This window comes from Opisthocomus hoazin, chromosome 3, assembly GCF_030867145.1.
Source record: "Opisthocomus hoazin isolate bOpiHoa1 chromosome 3, bOpiHoa1.hap1, whole genome shotgun sequence".
Lineage (NCBI taxonomy): Eukaryota > Metazoa > Chordata > Aves > Opisthocomiformes > Opisthocomidae > Opisthocomus > Opisthocomus hoazin.
In genome coordinates this window covers 74,472,383-74,499,628 of record NC_134416.1, presented here as the reverse complement: position 1 = coordinate 74,499,628, position 27,246 = coordinate 74,472,383, and the positions used below count along the sequence as shown (strand labels likewise).

General features: G+C 37.5%; 1 protein-coding gene across 1 annotated transcript in view; it reads right to left on the bottom strand.

Moving 5' to 3' along the window:
* LPCAT1 (lysophosphatidylcholine acyltransferase 1) overlaps positions 1–27,246 on the bottom strand; it is a 58,118-nt gene that overhangs the window by 13,949 nt on the left and 16,923 nt on the right. The window contains exons 4-10 of the mRNA XM_075416667.1: positions 25,934–26,046; positions 24,386–24,446; positions 21,811–21,869; positions 15,063–15,097; positions 12,357–12,411; positions 8,771–8,853; positions 1,660–1,785 (exon numbers count right to left, since the gene is read on the bottom strand). Of these exons, the coding sequence (XP_075272782.1) occupies positions 1,660–1,785; positions 8,771–8,853; positions 12,357–12,411; positions 15,063–15,097; positions 21,811–21,869; positions 24,386–24,446; positions 25,934–26,046 (532 nt within the window). The remainder of the gene's footprint in view (positions 1–1,659; positions 1,786–8,770; positions 8,854–12,356; positions 12,412–15,062; positions 15,098–21,810; positions 21,870–24,385; positions 24,447–25,933; positions 26,047–27,246) is intronic.

Sequence of the window (27,246 nt, the reverse complement as noted above, 5' to 3'; positions counted from 1 at the left end):
ACTGAAGTATAACTTGATTTCAAAGAATCTAAACCAAAACCAAGGCTGGATTTGCCTTAATATAAAAATCTTGCTTTTAAAACTGGATGTTTCCTTGAAGGTATGTCATTGCTCAAAAACAAGGACAAAGACTGGATGCAAAATTCATTGGATAAAATTTACAGTTCCAGTTATTTAGGGATGCGACTGAATGATCTTAATGCCTCCCTGGCCTCCAAACATTTGAATAAATAGCAAAATGACTGCATCGCCATCAAACGTGCATTAGAGATGAAGTCATATTACAATCTTCATCCAACTGTGCCAGAAAAATACCATTGTAATACCCTTCTTACTGGCACATATACAAAACAAGGCAAGATAATATTTCACAAACATACGACTGCTCAAACCAGACAAAGAATTTCTGGGTTGTGGGGAACCTCACTCAAACACACGCAATTGTTTTAGAGGCCAAAACAAAAAACCAGAAAAGCTCAATTTGAAAGAACAGCTTTAAATTCAGCAGACAGAAGCCATACAATTTAACAAGAGGATTAAACTGAATCTCAGGATTATCAACTGCATAATAAGAGACATGGATGGTTTCGGGAGTTAGTTTGTTTGCTTTTTTTTTCCTTAGTACTGTAAATTCAGAGCCTTTGGAACAAAGCAAGAATCTTTGCTTTCCCTTCGAAGTCTCTCATATCCTACTGTAAGTCTTTTCAGACAGAGGTCCTGACAATGAATTAATATATGCTCGTCATCTGCATGCATAATATATGCTGTCCTACATTCTTTATTTTCCAATAGATCCTTCTCTTTTTTTTTTTTTAATTTATGTACACAAGCTGGAACATGAAAGAAAAATTAGTGAAAGGAAATAAAGTACAGAATGGAAACATGAAACTATGCTCTATACTTTCAAGTGAGGAGACAAAAAAAATGGAAAAGGGTGTGTGTGTATTAAAGCAGTTAGTAGGATGAGACTGTAGATTTAGCTTCTGGTTGTTCAACAGGATGAGAAAAACTGGACAACAGCAGAAACAAGTTCTACTATTTGGTTTATGTGATTTTTTTTCACTGTTTGCAGAAGCTTTTCTGAAAGGTAAAGCCAGACGGAACTGAACCTATGAGAAGAGGGGAGCCACACTGCATATATTAAGCTACAGTTTCATTAGAAGGTCCATCTAGCAGTAACATACTCAACGATCAACCACTTCTTTGTGTTTCTTGGGAAAGGGTGACCCCTCCGCCCTCACTATTACAATGTTAACCCAGTCACAAGACTGCTACAGAAGCACTGTTCTTCCTTCACAGATGTCACAGGGAAGGGCAACTGATTCTTAACTGTATCCAGTATTAGGAATCCCACAGTACTCCTCACCCTCTTCAGGAGGTGTCTTTAGTTTTGTTCAGGAATAAACACTTCAGACAAACTCCATGCACTTGTCAGACCATGACAATATGAATTTTACAACCTACGCTACTCATTATGATCTAGGGGTGATGCTTGCAAGTGGAGAACAGTATTGGCTTAATTTGATATTAATGTTTCCCTGATCGTAATAGGAGAACATTCCATATATAGTCATAAATGCAATGTTGTTATATGAAGGGAAAATTATATAAACATAGATATAAAGATGCACCTTACGTATAAATATTGTACATGCTCACCCAAGGCTTCTCACAAGCTTTGCAAATTCTAAAAGACACGTGTCTGAAGGCAGACGAAGTTGTCCTTCAGCCAAAGCTAGCTGACAGTCTTCAAATGTGTAGTCTGTCACTGAAACTCCCAATGCCCTTGAATAAACCAAAGAAACATAGTAAGCAAGATAATCTAAGAAAACCAAGCAGAATCATCGCTATTTATTTTTTTGATAGCAAGAAATCCTTTAACAGTTATGTTCTATTATGAAGAACTATAAGAAAGACCCCATAAAAGAAAGTTTACGTACATAGAATGAAACACGGTACTCTACGCATTGCAAAACATCTATTTTGACTTCACAAGTACATGAAAATATGAAAGAACACAAGGGAAAAATTAGGCAGTGCACAGACTTCCAAATTCCTTGATATTTGAATAGAAATTAATAACCAGGCTTTCAAAATTAATAATATAGAACAAAAAAACATACTTCATTATGTTAAATATTTACATTATTACACTAACATACTAATAAATCAATAATCACCTGAGAAGAACAACTATTACCTTCAGGTAATACTAAAATTATACAACAGGCAATAAACATTTCCTTATAGAGAATGCCTAGAACTTGAATTATAAAAGCAAGTAGAGTTAAACTCCAAGCAAAGGTGGAAGAAAAAAAATACTCCCAAGTTTTTATACATCAAACAATTAAGTACTCATTTTTGCTTTACTTCTAACTTGATGCTCTGTAGTAACAGCAGCACCAAAAGACATTTCAAGAAAATCCTGATATTGTAGTTGCACTGCATTTTCTGGGCTAAAGTTGAGAGAAAGACACTTTGGTTTGGAAGAGGCCTTTAAGAATTCAGTGTACAAACATAAGACGCAATTTAGAAAGCAAACACTGCTCCATAAGAGTTACTCATTTGTCATGTTTTCCATTATACTTGATTTTACTTCTATTAGTACGGAACATTATCTCCTTTGTGCAGCCTTTTCTAGTTTGATGAAGTCTTCACAAATTTTTTTCCTTGACTTACCTTCATACTTTTCATCTACAGGTTTTTCTACCTTACTACTAACCACCTTTTACATCTGTGAAGTTAATATACAGTAATGGCATGACTGATACAAAACCCTGAGGCATGCTACAGTTATTTTGGCTTTGATGAAAACGCTGCATTCAATTCTACACTTTATTATAGACAGTTTGATCTGTAATGGCAGTTACCTCTCATGCAATAAACACCTAATTTCGGTTAAATAGCCTCTTCCCAGAATCTTGGTCCAAGATCTCTGAATGCCAATGTGAACAAGATAAGCCAGTTCTCTTATCCACCACATAATTGTCAAACTTCAGGAATTCTAATACACTAGTAAGACATACATGTAACAGGAAAACTACTGATCAGGCTTTGTCTCTACTCTCTAAGGTTGAGAAAGTCAAATATTCAGGAAGAACACCTCATTAATAGATATTCAAGCTCAAAAGTACCAAATATGTTAAAAAATTAGATATTATTCATAAGTAGGTTATGAATAAAACAAGGACATACAGGGCAGTGATTTTGGATGAACCACTTCCCCCTTGCCAGAAGAAACAACAAACAGGAAGGAACAACAGGAAAAAAAACAACACAGAAAAGGCCTCTTAAAATCCTGCAGACTGTTGAAGGCTAGATTGCCTCATTAAGCAATTAAATTCAGTACCTCCAATTTTTTCACTTCTTGATCTGTTGCTGTTTCATTACTCTACTCCTAAGAGTAGTGTCCTAGTAATATTTACAAATCAGTAAACTACCTTAATGGATGGATAAGAGGTTCTTGTGATAACCATAAGTCTATAGGATAAAATATGGTAACATAGTAATGAATGTCACTTAAAATCCAGATGAAGAACTCCTCCGTGCTATGGGGATTTAAATCCATTGCCAAGTTCACCAGACTTAGAGATCAGATATTGCAGGTCTTGTCAATACTTCTATGATATTCAATATAGCATTGTTTTACACAATATGAAATCATTGGTATTATTCATTACAAAATAAATTTTCCTTGTAAGAAAAAGGGGTGGATGAAAGTCTATCCTGCCAGTTTAGATTACTTTCTATTCCCTCCTCCTGTACTGTGGGCACGCTAGATCATCTTTATAAACATCACTGTCAACTGCCAGCAAAATAGCTGAACTCCTAGGGCATCAAGGACTCGCTATAAGCAGTACTATCCAGAGTGTATTATATAAAGGAATGAAGTAATTACCAAAGATCTTGTCCAGCCAGACACATTATACCAAATTTCATCAGATCCTAAGGCAACAGTAGGTACAGCACAAAACAGAAATACAGGAATTTATGAGTGATGAGCTGAAGTATAGGGTAACTACACAGAAAATGAGAAGCTGATTAAAATAAGGTAGAAGAAGAAACTGAAAGCGTAAATGGTTCATTTGTGGTACTAAACAACACACCATATTAGGGAATCAGGGGAAGTGACAAGACACTTACCAAAAAAATATTCTGAAAGCACAAAAAAACCCCTGTATGACTTAGCAACCGATTAAAGGTGGCAATTAGAATAAAAAGACTCTTTTTCTAAAAAAACCCCTATGTTCTCTTAAGGAAAACTGAGAAGAAGGACAAGTTAAAACATAACCATAAGGTGGCAAGCCAAAGCATGAAGCAGTAACTTGTTAAAACTAAAAGCTAGAAACTTTTCAAACACATCAAAAGGAAAATGACTAAGGAAGATCAGGCCTCTCAACCTGGGTGGAGGGCAGAAGCCTGACTGACTGCCATCCCAGAACCAATGCCAGATTTAAGTAACTTCTAAATAATGGTCCCCAAACATGCTTGAAGGAACCTAGCCCAAGAGGAATTAAAGCAAAAAAAACCCCATGAAGACAAAAAACCAAAACAACAAACAACCAAAACCAAACTTACAATACAGAACAAGTTCCAAACAAAAGCAGGGATCATCTCAGACTCACCTAAAACCGTAAGTGGAAAATATAACCAGCCTCTTTTTCTAGCTGTGTGCACCCCTTACAGAAGGAGCAGTGTTTGGGCCAGACTTCTAGTGCTATCAGTACAGGAAAATTTCCACTACAGTTAATGCCTACATGTATGCCCAGTGTTAACACATACACAAAACAGGACTGAAGGATAGAAGCATCTTTTCTTGCTCACCTGGTGGCAATTTTCCAGCCTTTAGACTTTCAAAAAAAAAAAAAAGCAAAATGAACTGAAACAGTGTGTTTATATATACACCCAAACTTTCAGAATTACAAAGATCAGAAGTAAAGCAGGGGAAGAAACGGCTTTTGCTCACAGTAAAGTTCAGTCCTAGGATCAGTCAAGGCCAAACAAACAAGAGTCCAAGGGGCTCGAGTTCAGACGATAAATCATAAGCTGTATAGGACTAGCAGTTTAACACAAAAGGATCTTGATTTCAGCTCAGAATGCTGAAAACAATTGAAGCTGGGGAACATATACAGTCCATTATTTGTGCTAAGACTTCTGAATTTTTCAGTTTCTTAGAATAAAGACCGTCAAACTAGAGTTCGCTGTAAAGCCTGGGTGTAACTGCAACTCGCAGGATTTTCTACAGAACCAGTTACCTAACTGTTCCAACCTATCCCCAGGGCAATTTCTCTCTACTTCAATTCAACTTCTAGAGAAAAAAAAAAATCATTTGAAATGCAAATTGCATGTGCCACCCAATGTTTTTAATAAACTAGGAATATAACAGCTTTTCCCATACCTTCAGTTGGAAGCATCCCCCCCCACCTTTTCTTCATACCACCTCTGCTTTTGCAGCCGGTTAACCCAAGCCCGGCCTTTTGAATGTTCAGCAATTTTATATAGCCAGATGTGCATCTCTGGCTCGACATACCTTGAAACTTTTCCCCTCCCTATCTTTCCTGAAGTGCTGGCTATTCACCTTTCATGATATCACACTACATGAAATTACAGAGGCAGCAAGTCACTTAAAACAAAACAACAAAACGCCCAAACCAAACCCAAACAAAAATCCAAAAGCTTTCCTGCAAATCCAATCTGTTACAACAGTTGAAATTTGTTATATTCTGACTTCTTACACCAAACAGCTCGCTATGTCTAACACTTGTGCAGTCATAATATAAAAATAAATTATCAACTTTCTCATTTTCCGCATACCAATCCACTACGCATGCAAAATTCTGAACATAAAACAGAACGTGACTGCTGTAATATTATGCCAAATGAGAGAAAATAGTACAGGCAATATTGTGGCATTCTGAATCTATGCTTCAACAAAAACATTTCCAAAATGTTTTACATTGTTAATAAGCAGAACTATGAACTAATCTAGAAAGTATTTCACAGCCTGCTCAAAAAAACTCCTTTAAATTGGCTACAATCTTTATGGGGTGCTGAAAACATTAAAAGGATATAAAATTTGGTGTTTTACTTCGCTATCAGATATTTAGGAAAGAAACATACAAAACAGTGGACGAATAACCCCATCTTCTACTAGTCATCTGTACAGGAACTTCCTGAACCAGAGACTATTTGTACCACTGTGTTTTAGAATCATTGCCAGACCAAACTTCTTACAGTATATCTCAGCTCTGATGAAATCATTTTATGGATCTGGTAGTTAGTGCCACAATTTTGTACATGTTTTAAAAAGTATGTCCATCTACTTTCAGCTGATCTACTGTAGAGTGCTTTCTATCTCTTCTGCTATGGAAAGTAACAGACTTTCCTTACTATGCATTTCCAGAAAACTCATGATTTTACTGACCTTCAAAACAACTCTCCACTGGATTTCCACACACCCCCCCACCCCTTTCTTTCTTTCCCAAGCTGAAGAGCTTTCATCTATTTAGTTTTGGAAGGACAAGGTAGACAGTCCATTTTCCCTCCTTGGACGACTACTACTTTATGACTTTCTCCAAGCAACTAAAGGTCCAGTTATAAGAGTCTGGAGTTCACATCAAGAATATAGTATCTCATGATGGTTTAATTTTTGACAGAAAAAGAAGCTGTTAAGTGCTGCATTTATCCCTTGTGTTAAGAAAATGGGTCCTGTAATTGCTGGTCTTGTAGGCTTGTACATCATGAATCTTCAAGGGGTGAAAAATGAAGCAGGTTCTCTTTGCGTTGCCAGCATTCAAAAGTCTAGTTCAAACCAGACTGTTGCAAAATACTACTTAACTATGAAAAATTTATTTCTTCCTTGAGAAAATACACTTAGCAAGCAGCTGCAAAGAGTTAACCCTGTTCAGTAACTACGTTTGCCTAATTGCCACACTTACACCATTCACAGAAATAAACAAAGTGCACAATGTAGTTCTAACCTCCATTTTTGTATATGGCCTGAAACCTAAACAAATGGATGCTTGTTAACTACAGCACTTTGGTAATTCCACTTATACTATCCTCATGCCCTCAATGGTAAAACATGACCAAAAAAGAGTCTTGTATTTCAAAGCTGAGTGCTGAGCATCCAACCAGCGCTTCTACAGAATCACATACAAAACTTCAGACAGCACAGGCACAGAGCAGAGCGGTTTTTCTAAAGTTAGATTTAACTGGCCACTGGAAATAAAACAAATAGCCATGAGATAGGCCAGTAAGCTACTGTAAACCCACATCCTCAAGGCTATTTTTCAGCAACTAGCATTACCATATCACACACAGTGGCAGAGATCACATTCTGATACCGTCAAAGCCTGCAAGAAAAACTCTGACTATGTAGAAGATGACAAAAGGTGAAAAGGACACGGAAGACTATCTGTAATATCTTTTGCCTTCACCAGCATGCTGGAAAAAAGGATTCATTTCTCAAAAGCAAAACCATAATCTTCGTATGTCAAGCTGATAAGAGTTACTGCTTTAACAGTATGACATGCTCCAAGAAGGGGAAAGTGATCCTGGCAAGGACTTGACAGAGAAAAGGTAAGGAAGACAGATGTTTTCAAGTTCCACGTCTAACACTCTGCACTTTAATGAAGATAGTCTCTGTAAGAGAAAGTAACAAACTAAAGCGAAACAAATTGTGTTTTATGTTAATAACTGTCCAACAGGTCTATGTATAATTACCTAACCAGCTTACATCTGTAATTATGGGTGAGGTTACTGTCGACTTGCACAAAAAGCCTGCAGTGCAGATTTTCACAATTCGCTGCTTGCACTACCATTGGCTTGTTTGCATACAAAATGAATAGTGCTAAGTACATGCAACTAACTAGAAGCTGAGCTAGTGACATACTCCTTTTATATATATTTGAGCCCTAATAGATAGTAAAGTAGCAAACTAACAAATTTTATTTTCCAAAGTGAGAGTGGAAGAGTTACCTACTTTTTCTTTAAGGTAGTATTTCTATACCCTAAACAGTACTTAAGATTTCATAAGTTTCTTTCAGAATTAGGAGTAGAAAGATTCATAAATCCTTCAAGTTACTAATGATCACAGACCTGAGGGTTCTCTAAATACTGAAAAGAACATCTACTGGCTAATGGAAGACTTACTTAAAGGACCAAAAATGAATGAACAAGAGGTTAATTTCAAATGCAACAAAAGAAAATCAAGGTCTGCATATTCAATATTAGCTTTACTATATGCTATAGACAAGTGTTGTTAAGCGTTCTCACATTAACATCCAACTTCAATTAGTTGTTTGCATTGTTTCAGTGCTCCGTTTCCAACACAAGCAGCCTTCCTGTGCTTTACCGCTTGAAATAACCACAGGCTAACAATGAGTACATGAAACTATTCTGAACCTCATTAAAAAAATCATAGCTTAAAATGCAACCTCAATAGCACAAAATTCAGTTACATTAACTTTCATACAATTCAACTGTACCTTTCTCCCCAGAGGACTAAATATTCACAGCAGGAACCAGAACTGGCTTGTTATATGAAGAGACATTAAAAAACTAAGGAACTCCTACAGTTCCTGCTGTATTTGTGGCCTTCTGGCCTTCTCATAGAGGAAGGCAACTTCTGTATAAAACATTTTGTACACACTACTGGAGACTACAAGTTTTTTTGCAAGCAGGCAACTACATTAACTTGATTTCATGACATTTTCTTGATCCTAAAATTAAAATCACACATTTTTATTCCATATTACAACATACTTACTCTGCCATTACACGTCTGACATTATTGGCATATAACACTGGATTTTTTCTTTCTTCTTCTGAAGGAATATACACGGGTAGAAACTGCACACAGAGAACTGAATTATACCAAGAATATTTAACATTTTAAACAATGTCTATTATAGCACTATGGTGAAAGATGTATAAAGCCTGTTGCTACTTACAAAATTATATTAACAAAAGGACTATAAAAAAAGTAAAAATTGAACACTTAAATGCTTAAGGATGCATCATATTTCTAGAAACTCATATAACAGTGACTCTGCTCATTTTTTCACCTCATGGAGTGTAGAGTTTTATCTTCCTTTTGTAAGTGGAACCAGTAATTTTTAAATAATTTAAAAGTATTAGCATTTTCTTGCACAAATTTTTCTCTTACATCCTGTATTGTTCAGCTCTTTGCAGATAACCAAGAAAAGCACCTGCTACATGAACATTGTTCTATAGCTTAAATATTAAGAATTAAAACTCTCAGGACATCAGGTATTTACTGTTCCCCTTGCACATTTTGACATCATATGTGACTGCCTAATGTACACATCAGAAATGTTTTATCTTCTGTTAGAGGTTTTGAAAAATTTCTCCTTCACATTGGACACTGGATATTAATACTCAATTGACAGAAAATTTTAAATAAATGCATATGGCCACAGAATCACAGAACAGTTGAGGATGGAAGAGGAAAATTAAACCAGCACTGCTAGAGACCTGCAACAGCAAAGGCAGCTTTCAGAATGAGATGGCCTATACTAAAAGACCTTCCAGATTTTGGCTGTGGTTTTAAATGTTCTTTGAAATATGACGTAAGCCCCAAGAGCATAGTCAGTCTCACCCATAAAAACCCTCAAAACATCCCATTTCTGCCATGTAACTAACTTCACAGACAGAAGGAACAAGAGGGGATCACTCAGACTCCCATGCCTGCTCAGGACCAGACAGACAATTCCCTTAGTACTGCAATGCAGTGAGATAGTTTATGCACTAAATGAAAAAAATGTTTGTAATCCTGTGGAAAGCTTCTGAAGTAGAAGCCAAATTTGTAATAAGCTTAGTTATATTTCATATAATTATCTATCGGTAACACAAAATGGGAATTATGATCCAGAAATTTCACACTGGTCTAAAGAAGAAAATAAGAATTAGGGAATAAATACAAAGTTTATCAATTAAACAAATAATTCTCAATAACTATGCAGTTAGCTGCATTTTCAGAATCACACAATGATATGATCAGCAGTACCCAAAATGCTGCCTTGTGATGTCTGTCTGTTTCTTAGAAGTTTTCAGTGACGGACAAATCTTTAATTTATTTTGTGTTTTGCTGCAGTTCTCCCTATATGCACCACTGCAATCGAAAATGTATGACTGCCGTCTTCTAGGTTTACAGGCAGGTATGCCAGCCTGATGCGATATAACAAACAAAACGACAAAGACTGTGCAGCTAACGGACAGAAAGACTATTCCTTCAAGTTCCAAGCCCAGTTCTATTTCTTTTAATTTGCATTGCAAATTGCTATCAAGCCATTCATCCAAACACACGACACGTTTGAATATGAGGCAATTTCAGAGGTGTTCTACATGTCTGTGCCGAACTGGACAGAAATAGCATAATCGACATGACGACATCGACATGACGACATCGACATGACAACATGAGCCAAAACAAGCTACATGTGCAGGTGATCACATACCCTTTCTTCTTCACAAGATTGCTTGCACATCAGTTCCAAGTACAGGATGGATATATGGGCCAATATTTATAGCAACCCATTATAAAATCTACGTAGATGGTTGCTTCTCAATATGCATGCTGGACAACATGTATGGTATGCCAGAACATGCATTATATGCAGAGAAGCCCAGACTAACAAACTCTGGATCCTGATTGCTGGCTGTTAGACCTTATGAGCTACCATTTAATCAGAAACGTACTGAAGTTGCATTGTTTTGCTGTACATCTCCCTGAGTTATTGGATCTTCAGCAGTAATTCTAGTATCAAGGTTAGTTGGTATTTGCCAGTATCCTCGTGCTGATGGAACAAAAAAGGAATAAAAGCCAACAAACTCTGGAGACCAGGGGAAAAACATGACTTTGAACATAGAACAACTCATTTTTCCTCTATGTTCCTAAATCTGCAGCACTTCCTTACAAAAACAGATTCAACAAGTATCTCTTAAATGCTCTGCCTCATACTTGCAAGCAGCCTTGCAAACAGCTCTGCTCTTCTACCCTCTGCCAGCTGCTGCTTATAGTAGAGTATTTCAGAAAGTCACTAGCTTCTTTAAAAAAAAAGACCAGAGATTATAACTTGTCCTTGTGCAAGTTCTGTATGTGCTACAGAAACCCAGCATCTGCTAGCAGCTGCTGCCTCAAAAATCAAGAAAGCTCAGCAGTGTTCACTTCTGTGTGAAAGAACCCATTTTACCTACCTAGGGCAGAAAACCATGTTCCTGAGATAGAGTAAAAATCCTGCCAGTCAGCTGCATGAAGCAGTCACTCCTTGGCCCTGCTACCAAAATCAGGCCACTATTTTGGAAATATTTTTATATATATATACTGTTAATAGACACAAACGTGTAACTAAAGTGATCACCCAAACCACAAACTTCTGTAGTAGATACAACGGTTCTGTGGCTGGTATGCTGTGCATTCATGATTTTTGAGAAGAATAGCATAAATAAACAGAGCATAGCCATGATAGAACATATGCTAATCACAGTATTTATGTTACAATAGTTAACACATATGTGTATGTAAATACGCAACAGGTCTTCCTACTAATTTACTCTGTGATTAGTTCCATCAGTCAGAGATAAATAGTTGCTTCATTATTAAAAAATGTAAGCAAAAGAATTGCAGAACATCTGTCAAATTTCCTATATAACACCTTTAAAATACCATACTTCTCCACAAAAATGTAATTACTCTATGTAAAATGCATAAGGACAGCAATTTAAAAGGAAATGTTTTAATTGTTTTTGCATTTTCACTACAACAGTCTTCAGCCTTAGGATCACATAGTGTTATCCTCAAAACAAAGTTAAGAATATACATAAATTTTCTTTGTGTTTTCCAATTTCACATTCTGAACAGTGCAGCCTAATCAAAAAAATAGCCAGACATATTAAATAACATATCTGGCCTGTAAGAAACCACCTACAATGATTTTTCTCTAGAAGATATTCCTTCGTTTGTACATCAGCATTCATACACTTGGATATCTAACACACACAGTTGATATGCTAGCTGGAATAGCAATCAGGCCATTAAAAGCCAAGAAATTTGTTCACAAAAAACTCTTTAAACAGAGTAAAAAATCCATATACTCCATTTAAATGAATAAGAAACTAAAGTCTTAAGCCAAGTGTTTTGTTATTCCATTTTTAGGCTACATTTTCAGATACAGAAATGTACGTATTATACACATACATCAATATAAATCATATTTTAACCTGTTTTTACAGACATACATACAAAGTTTGAATACAAATGTTTACTGCAGAATTAAGTACAATATTATGTATTCTGATACTGCTCAGAATGCACTGGGGTTGTTTTTACTGACCTCAATTTCCACAGAATTGTGAAACTGACACAAAGTAAGCCACAGAATTTCTAACCTAAAAGGGGGGAGAGGGGGAAGGAAAAGGATGGAGGAAAAAAATTACATGTAGTGAAACAGTAGTACATTATGCTCCAAAGTCTTCAAGTAACATTTCTACTTGTAGCTATGATCATATTCAGCTAACAAAAATAATAGAAAAGGTCTTTGAAAGTACTACTATACATTACATTCTGTAAGGTGCAACAAAAGCATTTTGCACTAAAACTGCATCTTAAAAGATACCCAAAAGCAGGAAGACGAACAGTAATATGATATATAGGTACTAATGCATGCAGTAAAATATGATATATGCATAGCATGTAAAGAAAGAGTAAGTCCATTTCAGGACAATGCTGTATTCAGCATAAAGTTGGCAAGATTAATTATAACCACTAAGATTTTACCGTTACCTTGGTTTGGAATCAAAGTTCATTATAGTTCAGAAGTCTGTTAATGAAATGCAGTACATGTGTTTTAGAAGTCTAAGACACAAGATAACTGGAATCAATTTGACCTTAGAAAGCAGTAAGATTCAAACCCAGGAAAGGATTTAGTAAACCTAAATTAGGAAGCAGCATTAGTAGCCACATTTTATACAGCATCTCAGTAGTTACAGCAGTCAGTCACTGTGAGGGGAGGGGCTGGTCACAATCCTCTTAGGTAGATAAAGTGCAGTTCCTACAAAGCAACACCCTACTCATTTGGCTATACACTCATTCAGGGCTGACAACACATTTTTTTCCCCTTCTTTGCTGCTGAGCTTCCAACACATTCAAGCAAAGCAAAGGAGCAAGAACAACAATGGAACTTGCGATGTGAAGTTTACGTCACTGACAGTAAATGTGAAAGTCTGGTTTCTAGCTCCTTGTCCAAGAGCATTAAAAACTCCAGTAAGTTACAAGTAAACTTTTCTCACTGTAATCCTCAAAGATTAAACCTTAAATTATAAGTATCAAATTAAAAAAAAATGATAGAATCCATATCTAATTCAAGCTCAATGTAGAGAATTTAGTTTGTATGCTACAGTCAATCTTTGTTTTCAAGGTAGAGTCAGTTGATCTGCTCTGACTACCACCAAACTAGTAAAAACATTACTCTCCCTAAGTGGATGAAAGTGTATAGTTTCCATGAGACAAGTTTTCAATCCATTTTATAGGCTACACCAACTCTGAGCAAACAGAATACTCCCGGATACATCAACATTTCCAGATTAAGTTTTGACTAACACTGTGACAGAAGAGAGACATTTGCTGAGACAGTGAGGACTGTATCAGTCTTAAAAGTATTTTCTGCAAAGACATCAGAAATACATTTTTGGTCACTCGGGAGAATTAACCCTAATTAAGTAAAGCTGTAATTTAAACATCCCCAATGAATTTGCATAACATCACATGCTGCCTCAGATTCTGATTCAGCTTTAATTTAACTTTATTAGCAGAGGTCAGCATTTCTGAATAAGAGTTTTGTACACATTAAAGGGATCTGAGGCAACACACCTACAAGTACCTTCCCTCTTCTTCTTCCTCCTATGTGTTCTTGACTCCTCAGGTAGGACACTAAGCTGGAAGCAAGCTACTCACCTTTCTCCCCTCCAGCTGAGTTAATTTGCTAGATAAACTGCAGTGCAAATGCAAGGGAAGAGGCAGGAACTCACAAGAAGAGAACAGAAATCCCTGCATGCAGTAAATGCTGCAGTACATACCTACTTTAGACACTATCATGGATTCATCTACTTTCAACATGACTATTTAACTGTAAGCTGAACCTTTAGAAGTGATCAATGATTTCCTCAAGTCTCCAAATGTAGATGTGTCCTTAATTAGACCTGGTTCCCAGTTGGTTTGAAAGTATAAAATTAATGGACAAAATTCTAAGTTACTTGAGTCTTGGCTAGTCCCCATTGTTTCCTCATTACTACTGAAATATAGGATATCAGGTGGGACGTTCAAAACAGTACTTCCCAACGAAGAGGCTAACAGCAAGCCATTAACTATAGAATCTAACTCCCCTTTACTCAGGGTTCAAAATTTCTTGTTTTGTTCTTCATCTAAACGTTTCAGAACTACTCTACACCCAACGTCAAAATAATACTAAAATATATTTTTTAAAAACAAGCAAGAACTGCTTCACTTAGCATTTTACATTACATGAATTTGCTAAGGGACCTCTAGAATAACATTTTGGTTATTTGAAAAAAAAAAAAAAAAATCAGTTACATTTTGGCAAGATAATCAAAACAGTATCTCCAGATTCCCTGAGCTGACTGTTTCTGTGGGACTACACCAATTTCAAACAATAGCCATGCAGATTTTGTACAGAAACATACCAAATCGATTTGCAGGCAATAAAATAAACAGAGCAGAAGCAAGTTGTTTTACTTCAGGTACTTTGCTAAAAAAAGTAAAAAAAATTTTGAAATAAACACTCTAAAATCCATCCTGCAAATCGCCAAAATCATAGCAGTAGAATTACACTGTTTATACCTGGATTCCTCTAACTGAATGTTATTGTAATTAAACAATAAAAGATAAAAGACAAAAATTAATCCCAAAGAACACTCCAATAACCAGCAATTACTACTTGACTATATATGCCTGTAAGGCACGTAAACAAAAACTAATGAAGGAAAGCAATCCTGATATAAGCAATAAAACATAAACCACTTACGCTCCTGGCCCTTGCCATGTCCATGTGATTGTATCCTAAGAAAAGAAACATGACAGTTGCAATAAATTATTGTACTTTAAACTTCTGTTACTTTATAGATAGTATAACTAATGACATATGACTAAAAGGTTTTCATGGAAACTTCAATGTCTTCTTTGCAAAAGTTCTTAGCCCCAGTACGAATCAGCCTACCTTTTACGTAGCTAGGAAATTCCCAGTAACCCAGCTCTTAAACGCAGAATAACTACATTCATAAAAAATTTAAAAATCCAGGGATTCTTCAAATGCTGTCAGCCTTGGAAAATTAAATTATTTACTGTCAGATGATGTTTCTTGGTATGCGTAGTCCATGTGTATTTTCCCAACCCATCCTGCTTGACAAGGTGTTCCTCAAGTGTCCCTACACTTTACCTGGACCTCCCAGCAACAGATCCAAACACTCTGTAACACCTCTGAAGCGTTTGGGACCTGTGGAGATGACTGAAGGGAAGTCTGCTCAACTGACACAAAGCAGTAGAACAAGTAAGACCTCATGTCTTACGTCAAACCAGTATTTTTCCAGTTGCCTTTAGTCACAGACAGCATACCTCCACCTGCCTGATCCAAGAATCAAATGCTACATTATAAGACATCTAAATCCACCAACTTACTCTCGGGCAAGACCAGCAGCACTTTTAGATGGCCAAGTAGAACAGTGTGTAAAACACTAAGAAAGGATTCACAAATAGCAGTGAAAGAAGTGAACAAGATGCAAATAGCAAAAAGGGAACAGAGACTGGAAAGAGGTATATAACAGGCGACAAGAAGAAATATGACAGTACAGGTAATGACATTTTTAACAGTAAGACTAAGTAACAGTGTAGGAAAAAACTGCAATACTTTGAGACTAGATTTAAGTGTAGAAGTAAGAATCCAAAAACCTGAAAATAAGTTAGAAGCTATTGTTCTGACCAACTGCGAAAAAAAGAAGTACAAGTCATTAATGGAAAGACAAGAGGACTCAGTAAATTCAGACCAGATCAGAAAGATACTTCTATCAACCTACTGAAAATGTTCCAGTTCAGTTCCATGCTACCATCCAAAACCATCTTAAGAGAGTTTAGGCAATCACATGCCATGATCTTGAAAAAAATCAAGTCAAACTCGTGTTTTAATTACCATTTAGAGCAAAAGGCTGTCACAAGTAAAAACGAAAAGATAGCAACACATCCATAAAAGGTGAAATCTGACTAATGCGATAGATCAACAGGTTGGAGTGAGGTCAATATATCATGAAGGACTACTAAAAATTTAAATCTTGACTTTCAACAATTATTTTAAAATCAAACAAAATATGATACAGAACAATTCCATCACTAGCAAACATACGTGCATGAAAACAGACTTTTCTATGCAGCAATCTGGTAGAACTTTAATGTCTCATTTTACTGTTAAACTGTTTCTGGCAGTTTTGATGTCTCTTATCATACTGCAGGTAAACATGTTAACAGGTTTGTTTTTTCCACAGTGAACTTTCATTTACAAACCCTGACCACTGCAGTGTAGATAGCTGATAATTTCTCTAATCATAGACTAGATCTGCCATATAGAACAACGACACAGCACTACACATATCCAACTCAACTCTCTAAATTGCAACAGTGCAGAAGGAGACAAAGAAAAAAGTGAGCTCTGCAAAGGTACCTTGCCTGGGCAATGAATCACTGAACAGCAAAGAAGGTATTTTCAGAATCCAGCCATTGTGCTGGCTAGCTGGAAAGACAAACTCAAATAAGCCATGTATCTATCAACAACCCTGCGAGAAATTCCCAATGTGAATATCACAGCAGACATGAATGCTTCTTCTCATTGAGAACATCAGGATGCAGCAGGGATGACAGCTATAAATGCTACGTAATGGAAAACAAGATTCTGATCTGCAAGAGGCAGGCCTATTTCGTAGGAGACTCCTGCCAGCATATCCTATATTTTTATGATGAAAACAGCAAGCAGAAGATGGGAAGTGGTATTTTCCATACCTAGTTTAGATACTTCTTGTATCTATCACAGCTACCAGCCTATCCTTATGGACAACATTCACTTTGACAGCATTCTAAGTACACTTTGAAACTTTTGTATCTAGATAATGAAGCCTTTGAATTGTGCGGACGTACATCTTCCATATAATTTGCATTTCACACAAGACACTGAGAATCATGCCAAACTCCAAACAGCAGACTGGCTGTGTTTTTACACGCTCAGTTAACCCAGATACACCAAAGCTGCACAAAAGATGCTGCCAAACCTCTTATCGAATTGCTATAGAAGACACTTGGACATAAAAATACCGTTTAAATGTCTCTGTGATACTTAAACAGGTATCTAGCCTTTCATGACTACCAGCACTCTGACAGAAAATTCAAAAGAAGGAAAAGCTGTATACAGGAAGAAAATCAGTATAGAAACAAATTGCAAAAAGTATTACTGTAAAACCTCTGGATGGAGACATTAGAGCATTTATTTTAACCAAACTAGATAAAAAGAAGAAAACTTTGAAATTCAGGTCTAAACAACATTTTAAGCCTTATAACTTCTTTCTGCTCACGCATCATACTAACATACCATTCCTAAACAAACACTGATAGGGCCAGGGGCACCATCTACTGCGAACAATCACAAGCCCCGAAGAAGAAAGACATTCGGGGGTGACCATGACTAGAAAGAGTTCTTCATGGCAATCAGTACTAGGTTTATTTGCTAGAAAAGAACTGAATTTACATCATCACTTTTGACACACGTTTCAGTCCACTGCAGAACAGTAGTACTTTACCTAGTTCTGGAAGAGTACAAGGAAAGAAACGTGTAAGAGTGCACACAGCTACATTCACTCCAGGCTCTGATCTCAAAAAGCCTCCCAAAACAGTCAGATGCACTCAAGCCTAAGACTATTTTCATCTGTACTGCGGAACTGAGCTCTGAAGGTAGATCAGAGCAGATAGTTCAAGCTAAAAGCAGTGGGGTAACTGCATACAATGCATATCTGAAATTCACTGACTAAGCAAAGATCTTAATAAGCAATTGCTTTCCAAACCTAAAATCATAATATGCAGCGGTCAAACAAGACAACAAACAGGAAGCCTGAGACAAAGCTTGCTAGAAATGCTGTCTTAGCGTATGAAAAACAATGTTCTCTCCCTACTCTGTTGTTCTTACTTGCTACCTCTTGACTGCATCCTAACCAAAACAAACCCCACCTTCATGTATCACATCATACTCTTACTTCCTCTCCTCATTCTGACTTTGCTGCAACTCTTCTACAGCCCCCAAGCTAACCTAAAAATCACACAGTAATAGCAATTATCCCCCTCTCCCCCACCACTAACGCTTAGTGCAAGTAGACCTTAGGAGGTTAAATGACTCAGTAAGGCACTGAAAACTAAGTGTTTTACAGCAACTAAAAGTAGTAGGAAAAAGTGAAGCTCCATACATGGACTCAGGCCAACACTGATGGATGTCTGTATAAATAAAGCATTTTATGTCATTTTGCAGTAATACAATAAAATTATGAATATTTTCATTAAAATTTATATTGATTTACTTCCATGTAAAAAGCTCACAATTTCTGTTAATACAGTATTAGGAATATTTAATATTAGTTTACAAACATTGCTTATTATGTACTACAAGCAATAAGGACATAAGCTGGCGGATGTCATTGCTGAGCCACTCTCCATCATCTTTGAGAGGTCCTGGAAGACAGGAGAGGTGCCCGAGGACTGGAGAAAGGCCAATGTCACTCCAATCTTCAAAAAGGGCAAGAAGCAGGACCCAGGGAACTACAGGCCGGTCAGCCTCACCTCCATCCCGGGAAAGGTGATGGAGCAGCTTACCCTGGAGGCCATCATGAAGCAAGTGGAAGAAAAGAAGGTTATCAGGAGTAGTCAGCATGGATTCACCAAGGGGAAATCATGCCTGACCAATCTGATAGCTTTCTACGATGACATGACTGGCTGGGTACACGAAGGGAGAGCTGTGGATGTTATCTACCTTGACTTCAGCAAGGCTTTCGACACAGTCTCCCATGATATCCTCCTAGGGAAGCTGAGGAAGTGTGGGCTGGATGAGTGGTCGGTGAAGTGGATAGAGAACTGGCTGAATGGCAGAACTCAGAGGGTTGTCATCAGCGGCGCTGAGTCTAGTTGGAGGCTGGTGACAAGTGGTGTCCCTCAGGGGTCAGTACTGGGCCCAGTCTTGTTTAACTTCTTCATCAACGACCTGGATGAAGAGTTAGAGTGTACCCTCAGCAAGTTTGCTGACGACACCAAACTGGGAGGTGTGGTAGATACACCAGAAGGCTGTGCTGCCATTCAGCGTGACCTGGATAGGCTGGAGAGCTGGGCAGAGAGGAACCTGATGAGGTTCAACAAGGGCAAGTGCAGGGTCCTGCACCTGGGGAGGAACAACCTCATGCACCAGTACAGGCTTGGGGTGGACCTGCTGGAGAGCAGCTCTGCGGAGAGGGACCTGGGTGTCCTGGTGGACGACAGGTTAACTATGAGCCAGCAGTGTGCCCTGGCTGCCAAGAAGGCCAATGGGATCCTGGGGTGCATCAAGAAGAGTGTGGCCAGCAGGTCGAAGGAGGTTCTCCTTCCCCTCTACACTGCCCTGGTGAGGCCTCATCTGGAGTACTGTGTCCAGTTCTGGGCTCCCCAGTTCAAGAAGGATGAAGAGCTACTGGAGAGAGTCCAGCGGAGGGCTACAAGGATGGTGAGGGCACTGGAGCATCTCCACTACGAGGAGAGGTTGAGGGAACTGGGCTTGTTCAGCCTGAAGAAGAGAAGGCTGCGAGGGGACCTTATAAATGCCTACAAATATCTGAAGGGTGGGTGTCAGGAGGATGGGGCCAAGCTCTTTTCAGTGGTGCCCAGTGACAGGACAAGGGGCAATGGGCACAAACTGAGGCACAGGAAGTTCCGTCTGAACATGAGGAAGAATTTCTTCCCTCTGAGTGTGACGGAGCCCTGGAACAGGCTGCCCAGGGAGGTTGTGGAGTCTGCTTCTCTGGAGATATTCAAGACCCGCCTGGACAAGGTCCTGTGCAGCTTGCTGTAGGTGACCCTGCTTCGGCGGGGGGGTTGGACTAGATGACCCACAGAGGTCCCTTCCAACCCCTACTATTCTGTGATTCTGTGATTCTGTGATTCCAGTATGAAAATAGATTTTTAAAAATATTTGCAAATTAACATATGATAGCTTTATGTTATAAATAACTTTAATATTAACCAAAAGTAACAAAGTATAGTAAGTATGACGTAAGGCATGTGCATATTTGCAATTGAAACTGGCAGTGCAATAAAAGTTTAAAAATATTTTTAGAAAATAATCTTTCTTCCTGAAAATGAAACAATTGCATAATGAAAAGGCCCAGGCAGCCTGCTACAATGCACTTAATACTATGTGAGCATAACAGCCTACTACACTTGTCACAGCATCCGCAAGGTAATTTTTCGGTTTATTACTGCAAACCAGTTGACTGCCATCACACCTTGTATCAGTCAAGCAAATGGTGCTCTATGTATATTAACTTTGCTTAGGTTTTTCTTTAATAATCAAGCATATGTTTTATATCACCCTGTAAATTAATAGGAAGAACAATGGATGGAAACACTTATAAAACATAAGCACTCAGGTACCAAGAGGAAGTGAAATCCTTCCTTAAGTCAAGGAGTTGTTAACGGGCTAGTCAAAGAGACAACATGAGATCTTCTGATGTGACATGCATCAACAAAGAGGCAAGGTAGTCCTTATTTTACTTCTGACATTCCTCCCACCTCCCCTAAAAAACTTCTATTTTAGAAGGGGACAGACTGGATCTGAAAATGGCTCCAGAGGGCTCAAAAAGAAACTTGAAGTATAAAAGCTAGCAAAGTGCACTAGGAAGCATCTTCCAATTAACTGAGGAATGCAGACAAACAGGATCCTGGCTGTAGTAGGACAGGAAAGTATCCAGTCAGGTAAACTGAATAATAATAATAAAAAGATAAATCCCCCTTCTCTGCTTTGCTGTAGGCTTGATCTTTAAGTTGATGAAGTGTCTTAATTGTCTTAATTTGTCTTAATTTGTTTGCCTGTATCTTTACAAGCATATGCAAAAATTGTTTCATTTAGATACTGTAAATAAACACTATAATTCGCACTTTACCTGAATCTGATTTATATTGAAGGACTACTCCAAACTAGCTAAGTTTCCTTAGCCAAGTGCACAATGAATGTAAAATACAGACAACAAGACGCCTTATAAAGGTGTCGAGGTCCTCTACACATTATTCTATTATCATTTAGCTAGTTGCATTACTTTATTAATAACACCCCCACAGGCAGGAGGTGCAGAAGCATCTTCCAGCAATAAATGGTATTAAGAAAACTCTCCAGCATGCACTGCAGTAAGAGGGAGAATGCAGGAACACAGATCCTAGACAGAAATTGACATTTGTCTTGTCATTTATACAGTACTTCTTATAACAACCTCAATAGCTTTCAGAGCACTGTTTTAAAGGAGTAACCTAATAAAAGCAGAAACATTTAAACTGTCTCAGTTAAGACTATTTATATTGCTAGAGGCTTAAGAAATACATACTTAGCCACTAAGCATTTATTAATCCTTTCCAAATTTCTAAACCCAATTGTTTAACCTAAAAGACTACAGAAGCGCCAATGTATTTAGAGGAAAATGCCCCATACTTTCAACTACACTGCAAGCTGAACTTACCAGTTTGTTTGGATAACGTAAAACCACTGGCTGTACAGGAACTCCAGGAATAAATGCTCCTAAAAGGCACATATGACACATAATTACTTTATAGTGCATTTTGGTACAGAAGAAATTTATTGCAGCAAAGAAAACAAATATACAATTAATGGGCTGATATGCACAGAAATTAGCTGATAGTGAAAAATAAGATCTGAAAGCCTCAAAAGTAATCTAAAAAGCAAGGACTGGAGCATGACAATGTATATCCACCTTTTCAGCAGAAAAATAATTAAGAATGCTTGCTTCTTTAATTCTTTAAATTATCCTCTACCACTTACATAAATTGTCATGTACACAATTCAAAACCCAGTACCAAATTCAGCTTGGTAAATAATTAAAAAAGTACAAGTCTGTACAAGATAGTTACATCAATATATTCCCTGTGGTCAACAGTATTTTTTGGTGAAGAACTTAAGCTTTCTTATGCAAAATAAGCTTGCTATTTTTAGTTGAGCAACATCAATTTATAGGAAATTTATCACCTCTGAAATAACAGAATTAATGTAACTTCTATTCCATAGCTATGGAAAAATCTAATAGTTAGAATGTACCAAACTAGAGATATGGTACGGAAGCACTGCTTCATTTCATAGGAAAATTACATTTCTGATAAATAAGTAGCAGAATATCTATAAGCGTCATCTGCTGATCATTTTCTTAGTTTCTAGCACAAAGACTGGGTAAGCATTATAACTATCTTGCTCAAGATTTCTCTAAACATCTGTTTCTCATAAAAAACATTAATAAAAACAGCTTCACTCAAACTATGTTATTCAGAGCAATTTACTAAGTTCTGCCTAGTGTTTCGAATAAAATTAAGAACTGAATGACAGAAGCATACTGTTTTCTTAGCATTACATTTGCTTTACAGAATAATTGCTCAGATATACAAGCAGTAATTGTTAATGGAGTAGAAGCATCTTTAAATAAAGCTTGTCCGAATGGGAAGCTGCAGAGATTTGGTTCTTGGCCTTGTGGCACTTCCTATTCAGTCTCCAAGAACAACAGCCTAAGAAAATTTGAAAGAATCCAGAGACAACAAAATCTGAGTGGTAGATGACAACAACCATTTAAACACACCTAGACTAGCTTGCCCTGTATGACTAGCTTGCATGAACACAAAACCAAAAAACTGCATAGTACGAACAAGGAGTGTAGGCCACATGAGCAGAAGAATGGGGAAATGCATCCTGAAGGCAGTCTCTATTCCAGAGACCTAGAGTAATTTCATACAAGTGAGGAATTTTGAGGCAAAGGATTTCTCAGAAGGCTGGATGGATACAGAAGCAGGTTCCAGCAGGAAAAGTGAGACAGTCAAGAGGCAGAGAGCAGCATGTACTAGACCAGAAGGGAGGAAGATAGAGCGGGGATTTGAGGCAAAAAGTATATGATGCCTGAAATGTCTATGGCACAGAGGGAGGGCAGGAAATCAGGGCTTTAATGAAGGATCCAGGCTGGTTTTCAAAGCGTGGCCAGAATCCAGGTGGAGAGAGAGGGAGAGAAAAGAGCAAAAGAAGAGGATGTTCTAACAACCACTTATTCATCTAAAAAGGTGACAGCTGAGTGGAGAGGAAGAAAAGCTTTTTGAACATTTGCTCAGGAGACAATACTGAGATTCCTTTAGCCAAATGAATCAGTGCAAGGTATCAGAATGCTGATTCGTTGCATGATATTCTAACAGCGATACATAAGTTGTAAGCAACACAAAATATAAGACACACAATAAGACCAGAACACGAGCTAGGCAGAAACCTAGGAAGAGTCAAAAAACACATTCACAACTGCCTCACTCCCTGCAGCCTCCTCATTCATCATCTCCTTACCTACATATCACACAGGCAAGTTTACACTAAACATCGGTGGTTCACTGCAGTATTGGCGTTTCTCCCTGTTGTAACTGTGGTTTACGGCTGCAACAATGTGCAGTGTCCATAGCCTCTAGTAATCTGATAAGCTAAAACGTGTGATACTAACTGAAAAGAGCTTAGAATGTATATGTCAAATAAAAAAATAGGAAAAAATGACAGCCTCTGTAACAGTGCTATACTGGCAAGATTCTTGTGGCACCTTCACCAGAATGCAACTCCACAGAAAAGTTTGAGAGGAATCAATCACATACAACACAGCAACAAATGCTGCAGCAGCCTGAAATAGATACACTATAAAGCTTAAGGTATTAACGTGTATCTAAATGCTGCATGACAGACCCAAAATAGGAAATGGAGGGGGCAAGAAAAAAAAAAAAATTGAAAAAACACAACCACAAACAAAATCCCAGTATGCAATGTTAGTCCTCCAGCTCGTATGCATCTCAGAAGCCAAGGAAAAATCTGAATTATATAAAATGTTTTACTCAACAGTGGAAATACAATCCTCTTGTAGCATCAGAAAATTTGTATTCCAAATCCAGCCTACTGCAAGATTTTTAACTCACCTTCTGCAACAGCAAGTAAATTACAATGCAAGTGGTATTTCAGAAAATGAAGATACAAGAACATTCTGTAGAGAACAGAGAAATGAGCATCATACCTACCAGGCTTGAATGTAATTAGACAGGATCGGTTTGTGCAAGTGCCCTCTGGGAATATCATTATCTTGAAGTAAAGAAAAAGTTGACTTTTCAGAATTATTTCAATGTGGATTTATTTATAAACACATCTTTTCAAAGTTAACATTAACTGATTACATTTAAAAAGTTTTCAGGGAAAAATAGTTCAGTTAGAGTAAAAAAAAATAGTGCTCAGTAAAGAAGTCAAATTTCTGTTGTAACAGTAACAATATTTCTATTTCTCTGTGAATTTGCCTCTTTCTTGACCTCCGATAATACTTCTATTCGACTGGAACATTGACAGCAGCCAGAAACACTTGTGAGTACAAGAGAATTTTCACAAAACATTTTGGTGCTGGTAAAAATATCATATTCTGTTTTGCACCAAAACAAAAATCCTGCTCCCAAGCTACCTGCATACAGGCTAAGAAAAGGAAGACTTACTTTCTTTTTGCGTTTAATATTAATCAGCATGTGCACAGATGTCAGAATGAGAGAGGCTGAAAATATCTAACCAGAATTCTAACACGGCAAAAATGTTTCAGACGGCAAAAAGCCAAGAACTGCTGAAATTTTGTTGAGTTACAGAACAAGACATCTAGAGGAAATAAATACATATCATAAGGTGACAAAGAATGGACTAGAATTAACATTACTAGTTTTGTTGCCCACTCTGGTACTAGCTTGCTACATATTCTGGAAATCACTTCAGCTCTGCAACTAAGTTTCTTCATCTGTAAGCAAGAATATTTACTTTTTAAAGTGCTTTGGAATCTATTGATGAAAGTCATGAAGCGAAAGCTATGTATCACCTTTCTGCCACATTGTTTATAACTGTTTATAATGTTTTTGTAGTCCACTATGTGGATGTAACCACTGTACTAGCAACAATGCCATGAAAGATATACTGTATCTTATTCACAAAAATTCACAAGAACGCTTCAAATTTTCAAAACAGTCACATGCTTCTAGAAAATTGAGACCTTAGGTAGTCATCCCTTCCTTCCTATTACTCTCTTCCAAGGCACATTATAAATAGTCACATTTCAGGTGTGGCAAAAACCCCAAGCCACTTATTTTAGCAATGTTTTCATCATGTGGTCCAATAGAAGTGTACTCTGGTTATTGGAATATCTGAATTGCTTGGGCTGTCCTGGCCAGTATCTCGTCTCCAACATTGACAGTATGCTAAAGTCTTGAGAAGGGCAAGAACACACAATACTCCCACAGGTATTCTGCTGAGCTCCTGATTATTTTCTTCTTAGAGGACTTTCTAAACATGCTGTGGTCTGTCCATTTAGTATCACTTAATAGAGCTGTCTTCCCATGTACTTAGCCGATCTTCCCTTGAAATACACTGCAATGAAAAGCTACTGTTTTGTACAGATAAGAATCTTACATTATATCTTCTAGAATGGGAAATCCCATCCTCTACAAACTAACTAAAGCATCCCACAAGTAAAAAAGTAAACTGCATATCCAAAGTCTGGAAATGCCAAATACCATCTGTCCCACAGTAGCAGCATACAGTACCTGTGGCCATTTACCACCAGACTGAGCACGCCTCTTTATCTCTTCAACAGTTTTCCTGCGAGAATCCTGGTCTGACCGAGATACAAATACTGGTCGGATGTATTTGATTAGAGCTGAAGAAGAAAAACAAAAACAAGCAAACCAGCCTTTATTTCCCTTTGTTTACAAAGATTCCCCCTTTCCAGTAGTCCTCCAGACAAAAATTTTGGTACAAGTACTGAAATACTTTACTATATTACATTGCAAACTTCAATACTCAGCTGAATTATTGCAGTTTCATTGAAATACTTTCCATTTTCACAATTTTGAAATACTTTCCATTTTCACAATTTTGAAATACTTTCCATTTTCACAATTTTGGCACTTCATACTTGTTCAGTTTTTAATAGACCAATACACATACATCACAGATAATTCAAAACATGATTGTACGTATTATGCATAGCTTTCTGCAACAAAGCGACTGTGGCTGACTACAGGCTGTTTCCTCCTGCCACAAAAATCACAAAATCTATAGCCATCCCCAACCCAGCAAAGTAGCAGGAATCTCCCTATGCAAGTGCTTCCAAAAGACATCCTGCAGGTCAAACTGCCACTCTTTTTAGATATTTTGTCTTCTATGACAGCTCAGCTTCACTGAAGGTACACCATCAAAGATATTCCACACCCAGATTATGTTATCTTTTCTGGGGAACCAGCATCATCAAAAGAAAAAAGTATGCTTATTTTCTGAGCTGTCACCTGCTTTCCTGTTCCTCATACTAGATGAATGGGATCTCAGGCACCCTTTTCCTGGCTTGGTGGGAAACCTCTTATACATAGCCAGACACAAAATGAGCACGAGCAAGAATCAGAAACCAATTCTCAATATCCACCCCACGCATGTCTGTCACAAGGACACCGAGACCCACTTACAAAACAGTAAGTAGCATATATAACTCCTCTGCAGCGTTAAAAAGCACTACAAAAGAAGCATCTTCAAATATACTACTTCATGCTTTTATTTAGCAGGTTGTCTTCAAATACAAAAATGATTAAAAGGGATCTTGTAATCTTATTCAAAGGTTCAAGAGTCACTAAATCATTAGCTATTCTATTTGCCTAAAATACAGATTTAAAATACAGTTTTCATATTTCCAACCACCATGAGATAAGTTCACTGACACTAGTTGTATAATCTTCTTTTGTCAAGGATGGACTTGCTGCATTAATGGATCAGCCAGCACTTAAAAGTGTGAAGAAAAAAAACAGTGTAATGAATTACAGTCCTGTACTGAGCAAAAGCCGCTGGTTCTGGTGTTACCCCACTGGCA